The 12451-nt window shown below is 20.9% G+C and overlaps 1 protein-coding gene across 5 annotated transcripts in view; it reads right to left on the minus strand.

The window, feature by feature from the left end:
- Window positions 1-12451, minus strand: part of LOC122501775 — a 126751-nt gene that overhangs the window by 26499 nt on the left and 87801 nt on the right. For all 5 annotated transcript variants that reach the window (XM_043611530.1, XM_043611539.1, XM_043611521.1 and 2 more), the window contains one exon: window positions 1312-1447. In XM_043611530.1, coding sequence (XP_043467465.1) covers window positions 1312-1447 — 136 coding nt within the window. The remainder of the gene's footprint in view (window positions 1-1311; window positions 1448-12451) is intronic.

Below are 12451 nucleotides of genomic sequence, written 5' to 3' on the forward strand. Positions count from 1 at the left end.
GTCAAGTTTTAATAGAATTTTCAAGAATAATTGCATTTTTCGAGGAATTTATTTAAAATTGTATTAAAAATATTTAAAATTCTGCGATGAAATTAATTGAATTCCTAAATGAAATTTTATTATTTATGAAAATAATTGAATGTTTTCGTAGAATTGTATCAACAATTTTTTTTCAATAATTAAATTTTTTAATAAATTTTATGAAAATAGTAAATATTGAAAATTATTGAATTGCGAAAAACTATTTAAACTAGTTGAAATTTTGCAAAGAATTTTATTTAAATTTTTTTAAATAATTGCATTTTTGATGAAAGATTATGCTATTTATAAATATAATTGAATTCTTGACAAGATATTCGTTAAAATTAAAAAAAAATTGAATTTCTGCAAAGTATTTTATTATTTTTCAAAAGAATTGAATTCTCGTGATGAATTTTGTTATTTATCAAAATAATTGAATTTTGGAAACGAATTTTATTGAAATTCCTTAAAATAATTGAATTTCTGTGAACAATTTTGTTATTTATCAAGATAATTGCGTTAAAACTTTTGAAATAATTGAAAAATATTTAAAAATCCATTGTGGTCAGAAATAAAAAAAAAATTTTTTCCAGTACTTTTAATAAAAATTCCTGACTTTTCCCTGATTTTCCTGACCAATTCTACTTTCCTTGACTTTTCCCTGAATTCCCTGATCTCCATGACCTGTGTCAACTCTGTTATTAAAATTTTTTTTTTTGTTCCATTATTTTATTTATAATTTATTCAATTATTTTCTTCTTCATTTCTCCAATTATTTTAGTTCTTATTTATTCAATTATTCTATTAATTGTCTTTTTAATTATTCTACTTTTTGCTTATTTAATTTTTCTATTAATTATTTCTTCAATTTTTATTTTATTTTTTATTTATTTTTATTCAATTATTTTATGAACTATTTATTCAATTATTTCAGTTCTTGTTTATTCAATTATTTGATTTATTATTTACTCAATTATTTTATTATTTTATTCAAGTTAATAAATTATTATTCATTCTGTTTATTGTCATTATATAATTAATCTTATAGAGATTATAGTAAATAAAAATTTAATTTATTAAAAAAATGATTTATTTATTATTATTTATTTATTTATTACCCGAATAAAAATGTTTTGTGTTTACGGTACGAAAAAATAATTGTTTCTCTACGTTTTATTGTACGATGACTCCTTTTTCGAACAGTTATTGTCCTTGTTTTGCATATATAATTACCTTGTTGAAAATCATAAAATTGAGCAATTTGAGAATAATAATTCCAAGGAAACCCACCTGAATAGTGAGGACTGCAAGCTGCATATCGAAGTTGATGTTCGAGTGTCCCCCAACAATGGAAGGACCTCTTTTGTAATATACTCCTCCAGAAATTGCAGTGACCTTCCGGATGCCGTGTAATCGCAGTAAACAACTGAAACAATAAAGAATTATTTATTATTATCTTTTTCATCTAGAATTATAAAAATATAATAATCTTTTCATATTTTTTTATTTTTTCAATCATAAAAGTAAAACGATATTTTCATACTATTTTATTTTTTTCAATCATAAAAGTAAAAAGATATTTTCATATTATTTTATTCATTTTAATAAAAAAATTAAAACTATATTCAAATAAATTACATGTTTTTAATTTAATATTTTTATTTTTAATCATTTAATTAATATATTATTATTACAATTATTATTATTATTATATTAATATTATAATTTATTCTGTAAATTAATTCTTAACTTATTATTGAAGTTTATGATTCATAAATTAAAATATTGTAATTAATTAATTAATTTATTATTTATTTATTTACTTTTGTTACTTTTTTGAAATTAATATTAGAATTAATAAATTAGCAAATCAATTAATTTTAATATTAAGAATTAAAAAGCTTTAATATTTTTAATATTTACGACGAGTAAGTGATACTTATAACTTGTTTATTTCATCTCGCTTTCGAGAGAACTTTCATGCCATCTGGACGGGAACTTTAAGAGTTATAATGGCGCGAAATTCAAATTTAATAAAACCGAAAAACGAAATAATTGTAAATATTGTGCTATGCTCATGCTAATAATTAATAACAATAAGAATATTTAATAAGAATAAGAATAATTAACAATAATAATAGTAATTAATAATAAATAAAAAAATTATAATTTATAATTAAATAATACAATTCTTCCTCTATGAGGTAACAATAACAAAAATAATAATAATTAATGATAATAATAATAATAAAATTAACGTATCATGGTGGAAAATATATTATTTTATCTAAACTCGAGTAAAATTCAGGGCTAAATTTATAATACGTAAAAAAATGGTTCTGCTGTAAAGTTGATGATAATTTTTATATGAATAATTAAAACACTCGCGGAAATATGAGAAGTTTATGCTTGCTATTTAATATAGTTGTTCATCATACTTTAGAGAAGACAATATGAGATATATATCTTGCACAATTAGAGGAGATACTTGTTTAGACCTTGAAATTAATTTCTAATGTACATAGTGCACTACACTTTGGAACTACAATAAACTGAGATAAAATGCCATCTTGTTCGACCAGTTATTCAAATGTTAATTTTACATCTACGTGACGAATTGCATTATTTAAATCCATTTCACAGTGTGTCAAGAAAAATTTTTATTTCTCTCCTCTTTTTTCCTTTTTTTTTTTTGTTCTAAAACGTAGCAAAATTTTTTGTTCTGAATGAATAAAACAAAAAATGCAAAATAATTCAAAAATAATACAGAATAATTTAGAAATATTATGAAAATAATTGAAAAATAATTTAAATAATACAAAAATAATTGAGATAAAAGAAAATTAATTAATATAAAATTGGAAAATACAAAAGTGATTAAGAAATATAAAATTTAAAAAAATAAAATACAAAAATATAAAATTCAAAAATATAAAACTAATTAGGAAATAATTTTAAAAATGATAAAAAATAATTAATTGCAAAATTCAAATTCAAACAAAAATCAAAACTAATTATCAGTTAGAAAACTGAATTTAGTTTTTTTAAGACTAAATGAAATAATTTTTTTCATTTTTATTCCAGAGATTTATGACTAACGTGTTGCATTCAATGGAAAATTTTTCAAAATTTATCTCCCAAATGGAATTTAATTACACGATTGAATTTTTATTATAAAGTTTGTATACTCGATTTTCAACTTTATATAAAAATACTTTTTTCTTTTTTTCTATTAAATTCATTAGTTTTATTACTATATTTTTAAAAAATCAATGAATGAATTAGAGTTATATTTAAATTTATTTTTGATGTTAATTCAAAAATTACAATATTAATTAAATTAATATTTATTAATTTATTTATTAATTAATATTTATTGTTTTCTAATTTATACTATAATTCCAAAATTATCTAATCAATTAATTTCATAATAATAAAAAAACTAATATTTTTTGTTTACTCCATCTCGCATTCGAGAGAACTTTGATGCCATCTGGACGGGAATTTCAAGAGCTATAATGGCGCGAAATTCAAATTCAATAAAATTGTAATTTTATTTGAAAAGAAAAATAACAACAGAAAAACAGAAATTTTTGCAGATGTTTCTAAAATTAAAAAAGTTTTCACTTCAGTATTTGGACATTTGAGTAAAGTTATATTTACGAGGGTAACTTGAATAATGAGTAAATGATTTTTTTCTCAATTTATTCGTCACATGTGCGGTGTAAACTTGGCATTTGTGTACGGTAGCGATAAATGTTTTCGTGCAGAAAGTCACGCTCGCAAAGAGAGCCTCTTAAGAACCAATTCTATTTACGGATAGAGCAAAGTAACTCAAGTAACGATGAAAATAAATCTCTTCGTCACAAAGTGCGTTACTTCCGGTTGTTATTTCTAAAAGGCCTACACACTGCCGCGAGATCTCCCTTGACTAAATTTGTTCGCCTTTTCCGTATATCTTGTATAATATTTTCTTTATAATTAACCCGCGCGCTCCTCTCATCTAGAACAGTTTCTTAAAAAACAACTTTCATAAACTTGCACTCGAACCAAAATAACTTTTCTTTTTTCTTAAAATTTTAATTATAATCTAATTATAATAATAAATCAACAACTATTATTTATATATTACTGTTATTATTTTATTACTATTACTGTTATTATTTATTATTATTAATTATTATTATTATTAACATAAGAGCGGTTTTTATTTGCAATTGTTTCGCTCATTTTCGTTTTTGAATTTCGCGCCATTTTAACTCTGTAAATTCTCGCCCAGAGGGCATGAAAATTCTCTCACAAACAAGATAAAATGACGAATTTTTAAGTTAATATTTATTTGATAATAGATAATAGATTACTGAATCGTTTATTTGAATGAAATTAATTTTTTTCTAGTGTATAATTTATACAACCAGAGAAAAATTTTATTTGAACAAAATATAATTTATTCCAGTTAAATAAAAGTTTATTGTCTCAAAATTTATTCGTCTTAAATAAAAACTTTTTATTCGGCACAAATTTTTTTCCATAGAAATTTTTTTTCCTTTCGCAAAACAATCTTATTTTCAAGAATGGAAATTTTATTTTTACAAAAAAAAAATGTATTTAAATGAGAAAGAAAAAAAAGGAATTTTAGCAAAAAAAAAAATGTATTTTCTTTTTACCAGTGATAATAAAATATTATGTGACTCGACAAAATTGTGTAGTTAATAATGTGCATTGCTGGATGCATTAGCACGCGTGACCTTCGCGAACAGAGCCTGCTCAACGTTTTATAAAGTATATAGTGTATATAAGAATGCATGTGAAAGTGCGGATAAGAAAACGAGCCTATAAAACTATCCACCTTGTCACTTGCAAAAGAGACTGAAAATGAATGGCCTCATGAATATACGCACACGGAACAGTTAAAATGATGATATTCTCTCTCATTCTCTTGGAAAAATATAATAATCTCAGTATATACACAAAAAGCGAAAGGAGATCAAAAAAATCACAAAGTCGAAAAATAAAAAAAATAAACAAAAATTTTATTGATTTAAAAAATTTTTTTTCCATTTGAAAAATTTATATTTTTAAAAAATTATCAAGTCCACGATTCGAAAACCATTCAATTTATATACGTATGTCTGTGAGTAAAATTTATACAATCGTAGGTCAAAATCAACTGAAGAAGAAAATTTTCACATTATAAATAGAAAATAAATTAACTTTATTTTATCCTAGCTTATTTAACGAAAAGGGAATTAAATCGATCATGAAGAAAAAGATATTTATACGAGTTCCATATATAAATTATTAAAATATTCATTATAACAGTAGAAAATAGAGGATATTCGAAAATTATTTTTCCGATAAATGCGGAGAAAAGATATTTTACCTTATTTGCAATTTAATAAATAATTATTTTTGAAGTGAATCTCTTCCATTTATAGAAATTATTATTTTTATGCTTAGGAAAAATTAATATCATTCTTTTTTTGTAATTTAAGTACAACAATTATTTTTTAATGCAATTTTTAATCAATTTATTAATGCCATTTTTAAATAATTTGTTAACAGCATCAATAATAATAATAATTGTATAATTATAAATTTAATTTTAATAATGAACGTTTTTAAATCTGTTCGTTTTCTTTTCATTCTACTTTCTTTTCGCTTTTTTATTTTATAATATCGATTAATTATTGATCAATTAATTAACAAAATTAAAAAAAATTTGAGAGTAATAATTAATTATTAATACATTTTTTTGTCAACTGTTTCAATATTTTTTTTCAAATCATTTGGTACACATTTTTGTTTACAAAAAAATTGAAAATTGAATAGTAAATAAAGTAGAAAAGAAAATAGTCAATAAAATAGATAATAAAGTAGAAAAAATATCAAATTTACTAGAAATTATACTAGAAAATAAAGTAAAAGAAAACTAGAAAATATAATAAAAATAATGTAGAAAAGAATATGGAAAATAAAATACTTATTAAAGTAGAACAGAAAATAGAAAATTAAATAAAAAAATAAAGTAGTAAATAAAATAGTAAAATTGTAGAAAATAGAAAAGTAGAAAAATGTAAATAAAGTAAAAAATAGAAAAGTAAAAAAAAGTAGGAAATAATGTAAAAAATAAAATAGTAAAAAAGAGGAAGAAAATACATAATAAAGTAGAAAAGAAATTGGAAAATTAAATAAAATAATAAAGTAGTAAATAAAATAGTAAAATTGTAGAAAATTGAAAAGTAAAAAAATGTAAATAAAGTAAAAAATAGAAATGTAGAAAAATGTAAATAAAGTAGAAAATATAAATATAGAAAAATGTAAATAAAGTAAAAAATAGAAAAGTTAACAAAATAAGAAACATTGTAAAAAAGAAAATAGTAACAAATAGGAAGAAAATACTTAATAAAGTAGAAAAGAAAATGGAAAATTACATAAAAAATAAAATAGTAAAATTGTAGAAAATATAAAAGTAAAAATGTAAATAAAAATAAAAATAGAAAATTAAAAAAAATAGGAAATAACGTAAAAAATAAAATAGTAAAAAAGAGTAAGTAAAGTAAAAACTTGAAATTGCAAAAAATGGAAAATAAAGTAGAAAATAAATTATAAAAACAAATATTAATGTGAATAACATGATTAATAGGCCTTTTTTGATTAAAATTTATACACTCAAAAAAAAAAAAAAAATTTCTCATATATAATGAGTGAGAGAAAGAGATTATATATAAACATAATTCGCGTGGGCAAATCTGGAGAAAGTCACGAGGTGAATAAGTCAGAAAGGAAGTACACATGAATCATATTTATTCAATGTGGGACTATGTCCAAAGAAAACATATAGATAAGCAACTGGCTAAATGAGACTTGCATTATTTTGATCTTGAAATTTTTAATATATGCGTATACATGTTTATATATATTAAAAATTACAAATTTTTGGCACACAATGTGTGAAACAAATTAAGATTTTTTCTTCTCTTTAAAGCAAAAAAAAATCTTCTACTGGGAAAACTCTCTATTTTTATCCGAAGATTCATCTCATAAACGTGTCAGATATTCGTCACGCGTCAGTAGCCCGCTGTCTGCAAGAGTCTTTCATTAACCCAAAAATATATAATTTTCTTTGTGCGTCAAAAGATTGTTGCAAAATTTTCTGGGAACTGCAATTTTCATCTGGATATTATTTATATTTTTATTATTTCGTTATTATATTTAATTTATTTTCGTTAAATAATAATTTTTTTCTACGTACTTTTCTACTTGCAAAACAGGAAAAAAAAATTTTGTTCCTGCAATCAAATTATTCTTGAAATAATTCGTCTGACCTTAAAGGTACTTTACTACTTAAAACCAAGACTAGAAATTTAAAATAATAATAATATTGTTAATAATAATTTTTATAGTAATAAAAATTGTTAATTAATTAATCTTAATTAAATTACAAAAAAAATCGTTTGTAAATGTCAAATTTTCTATTTATATATAATCACAGTGAGTTATAAGAATTTTCTTCATTTTTGACAGAAAGAAAATTAAAGATTGATAAATTAGGTGAAATATTGTGACAAGTGTCGTACATAGTAGAATCATTAACTTGGCAACAAATACGCATAAAGATATTTAAGAACTTTTTGGCATAAGGAAAACAACAGAAGCTAAGAAAATGATTTTCGATTATTATATATATTTACAAAAAATTCCAATTTTCCAAAAAAATAGTTAATTATTTTTTAGACTAGATTTTTTAGAAACAGTCTTAATAATCATACAAAAATTTAATAGAAAAAAATATCAAAATACAAATTTTTCGTGCAAACAATTCAAAGTTGTACTTGAAAAGGGATATTTCGTCTGACTAAAGAGGTATTTTTCTACTTAAAGACTAGATTACTATAAAGATTTTTATAAAAAAATTAAGGTACAAATTATTTAGACAAATTATTGTTCGTACTTAAAAGGAAAATTTTGTCTGACTAAAAAGTTATTTCTCTACTTAAAATAAAAACCATATTCTAATACAAGTTAAATAGAATTGAAATAATAATAATTACAGAAACTCAATTATGTAATTTTTTTTAATGACAAATTAATAATTAAAATGAGATTTTTCACTTGAGATTTCGTCTGACGTTAAAGGAATTTTTCTACTTAAAATATAAAACTGAACTTTTTAAATAGTTTCAATACGAATAATAACTAATTTCATTTTTAACTCAAAATTTTGTCTGACTTTAGAAGTACTCGCCTACTTAAAAACTAGACAAAAACTGAATAAAAAAATAAACAAAAAAAAACAAGACAAAAATATAAAAAATCTAATTAAAATCCCGTCTGACTTTAGACTTTTAGAGGTATTTTTCTATTTAAAAACTAGAAAAAAAATAAATAAATATAAAAAATTTAAATACAAATCGTTCATGCAGTAAAGTTATACTTGTAATATAAAAAATCTCGTCTGGCTATAAACGTACTTTTTCTACTTAAAATCCAAACTAGATTTCTTTTAGAATATAAAAATTATTTTAAAAATTTGTAACTAATTAATTTCCTACTAAATCTCAAATTTTCCCCTTTTCTCATCTAGAATACAAATTTTTCCTTTTATTTACATTAAATTTTACGAGTATAACGAAAACTGAATAAAATTTTGTATATAATAAAAAAATTGTCCATTCTGATGAAGAAGTTTGATAAAGTGCCAGAAATATATAAAGGTATGTGGACGATAATGTTTCGCAGGTGTTTCTTGCGAAATGCGCTTGACTCTCAAGTATAGTTGGCAAAACTGTCGAAATTATATCCGCTGCATTAACAATCTGAATAAATTGTTGCGGTGAATATCGCCCTTGTTAAATTTCTGTCATATATATATATATATATATATATATATATATATATATATATATATATATATATATATATATATATATATATATATATATATATATATATATATATATATATATATATATATTTAAACAACTCCAAAGTATCAATTTACTTCTAATATTACACAAACATTCATTTTACTTTTTTTTAAAAAAAGTAATTATATAAAATAGTTCAAAAAAAAAAAAATATTGCAAATTTAGTCGAAATTTTTCATTTTTATAATTTTTATAATTAAAAATATTCAAATTATACAAATTATTTAGAATAATTAAATATAAATTTGAAATAATTTGAATTTCAAAATATTTCAATTTCAAATATTACTTATTATTTTCTTATTATTCTTCTCAATATTGTTATAATTATAAATTTATAAAATAAATTTATAATTTTTACTATTATTACTTTTTTCGCCCTTTTGTTAATTTTTTCGAATAATTTCCACTCGCCGATAAAAAATCGCATTTAGTTCAATTCTATTTTTTTGCGCTCTTCTTTTTTAATTATTTGTATATATTTATTTATTTATAGGAAAATACGTGGAAAATCTTGTGAAAATCTCATTATTAGTGTGTTTTTGACAAAACGTACAATATAAATTTTATAAGCAATTTTTCAGGATCATTAAATATTTGACGCACTCTCTGAAATTTTATCTATTCGTCACACTTACTTGTGTTTATATATGTTTTCTAAATACCAGAGAAGAAAAATAAATGCAGAAATTTGAAAATCTAGGAATAGAAAATGAAATTAGGAAAATTCTGCCAGAGTCGCAAAATATAAAATTATTTTCACACTCACCGGATATATACACAAATTTTATGAATGTTTAATTTCGTTTCGATATTATAACCATTTAGGCTGTTAAATTTCTACAACTTTTACAATATTTCTATCATTTATTTCAATTCGACTCTTTTTTTATTTTTTAAATAAAATAGAATTTTTTCTAAATTTCCATATTTTTTCTCCAAAAAAAAAAGAAAATATTTTTAATAAAATATATTTCGTTTATTTAAAAGTTCAAAACTTGTGGATCGTGAGAAATAAAGAAATTTTTTTTACTCAAAAAAAAATTTCCAAATGTTGAAATTAATTTTTCAATTTTTTAATGCAATTAGTAAATGAACATTTTTTTAATAAAAAATATTTCGTTTATTTAAAAGTTCAAAACTTGTGGATCGTGAGAAATGAAGAAAAGAAGTAGAAATAAATAAACAAGGAATGAAGAAAAATAAGAAAATAAAAAAATTGGAAAAATTTTTTCCATATGATTAGGTTTAATAAAAGAAAAAATTGGGAAAAAATGGTTTCATTACAAGGTTGTTACATAAATATATATATAAAAGTTGTCCTTCTAAAATAAATTGCAGAATTCTACACGACTGGCTGTTCCAATTCTAAAAGTTAGCTGTCATCTGCAACTCTTTTTAGTTCGCGGAATTTCGCGTTGCTTTTCGAACGAGAGCGTGCAACGGAACCCTCGCAGGGTTCACGACTTAACCCAGTTCTTATTGGAGTGAACAGACGAGATCGGTCTATTGACCGAGGACGATCGACCTGAAGATATACTCTGAAGAGAGACGTGCCGTCTACGGCAGCAAAAAAGAAAAAAAAACCGCACTCCTAGTCTTCTATTTTCTTCAAAAACCATTTTTCTTTCAATTCTGCCTAATCATCAATAAAAAATAGAAAATTTAAATTTTCAATATTAATAATAATAACAATAATATTTAACTATAATATTGCCAATAAATTCGAATTCTTCATTCGTAGTTAATAATATTTAACAATAATCAATAATAAATCAATAATAAAATAATTATTACGTCTTTTTTTGAACTAGATCTGTTTATTTTTTTATTTAACTTTTTTTATTTTATTTAAAATTTTGAATCAAATTATCTTATGTACAATTAACGACAAAATTAAATTCATATAAAAAGAATGAAATTAATAATTATTAAATTGAAATTAATAAAATATTTTTTTAAATACATTAATAGAAACATAACTTCATACTAAAAAATAGTAAAAATAATAACAAAAATAAACTAAAACTAATATTTGTAATATTCATACAATTAAATAACACCTACAGGAAAATATATTTTCATAATAAAAAACAATAAAAAGAATAAATTAAAATTGTTATCTTAGATACCTCATAATTAAGAGAGAAAAATATTTTTAAAATAAAAAAACCATTAAAAAGAATAAATCGAAATTATAATTTTAAATATTCATAATTAAATATAGAAAAATATTTCGAGAATAAAACGATTAAAAGAAGAAAAAAGAAAATTATTATTTCAAATGCTCGTCAATAATTAACAGAGAAAAATATTTTTAGAATAGAAAAACCACTAAAAAGAATAAATTGAAATTATAATTTTAAATATTTATAATGAAGTAATATAGAAAAATATTTCAAGAATAAAACAATTGAAAAAATAAAATTATAGAAAAAACACTTAAAAGAATAAATCGAAATTATAATTTTAAATATTCATAATTAAGTAATATAGAAGAATATTTCCAGAGTAAAACAATCAAAATAAGAAAATAGAAGTTATTATTCTAAAAGCTCATAAATAATTAACAGAAAAAAATATTTTTAGAAGAAAAAAACACTAAAAAGAATAAATTAAAATAACAATTTTAAATATTCAGAATTAAATAATATAGAAAAATATTTTCAAAACAAAGAAAGCAATAAAAAGAATTAATTAAAATTAATGTGAAAATTCAGAAATAATTACACAGTTTTTCTAAGGATATTAAATTGAGACAAAAAACGAATAAAAAATGTTGCGAAGCAAGGTTTTGATTCGTTTTTTGTCTCAATTTAATATCCTTAGAAAAACTGTGTATAAATAATTATTATATTATTAATTATATAATTATTACATTTTTATTACATTTTATAAATTTTATTTTATCGTCTATTTTATATGCGAATTTGAAAGAATTATAAAAATATTTTATTTTTCCTTTTAACAAGTTTATTTTCTATATTATATAGTAAAAAAAAACATTCTCCTAATAATAATTATTATTCTAAACAAATTCATAAATAATTTAATTAATAGTAAAATTTGTTTATTATTTGAGAACAGAATCCAGATTGAAAATCTGCATTTTTCAAGTTCTCTTTCATAAGCGAGTGATACTTTTAAAAACCTTTCACAATTACGTAAGGTTAATATACCAGCGTAAATCGCCATTGATTGAAAACGACTATATATATTGCGTAAATGTTGGGAGGTTCGTGAAAACTGGAATTACTTTACAGGCATATTTGCAAATAATGAAAAAATTACAATCATTATTTTTACCCCCAAGACTAATAATTTATAATTACTGAAAATATTTTCTAAACTGTTTTCAACAAAAATAAAATCAGAAAATTGAAACAAAAAAAAGAAATTTAATAATTTAATCATAAAATTAAAATAAAAAATAAAAAAATCTTAAACCAACAGAATTTTACAGTAAACTTTAACAAATTTTATGAATTAATTAAAATTAT

The sequence above is a fragment of the Leptopilina heterotoma genome, unplaced genomic scaffold (genome assembly GCF_015476425.1).
Source record: "Leptopilina heterotoma isolate Lh14 unplaced genomic scaffold, ASM1547642v1 Lhet_105, whole genome shotgun sequence".
Classification (NCBI taxonomy): Eukaryota; Metazoa; Arthropoda; class Insecta; order Hymenoptera; family Figitidae; genus Leptopilina; species Leptopilina heterotoma.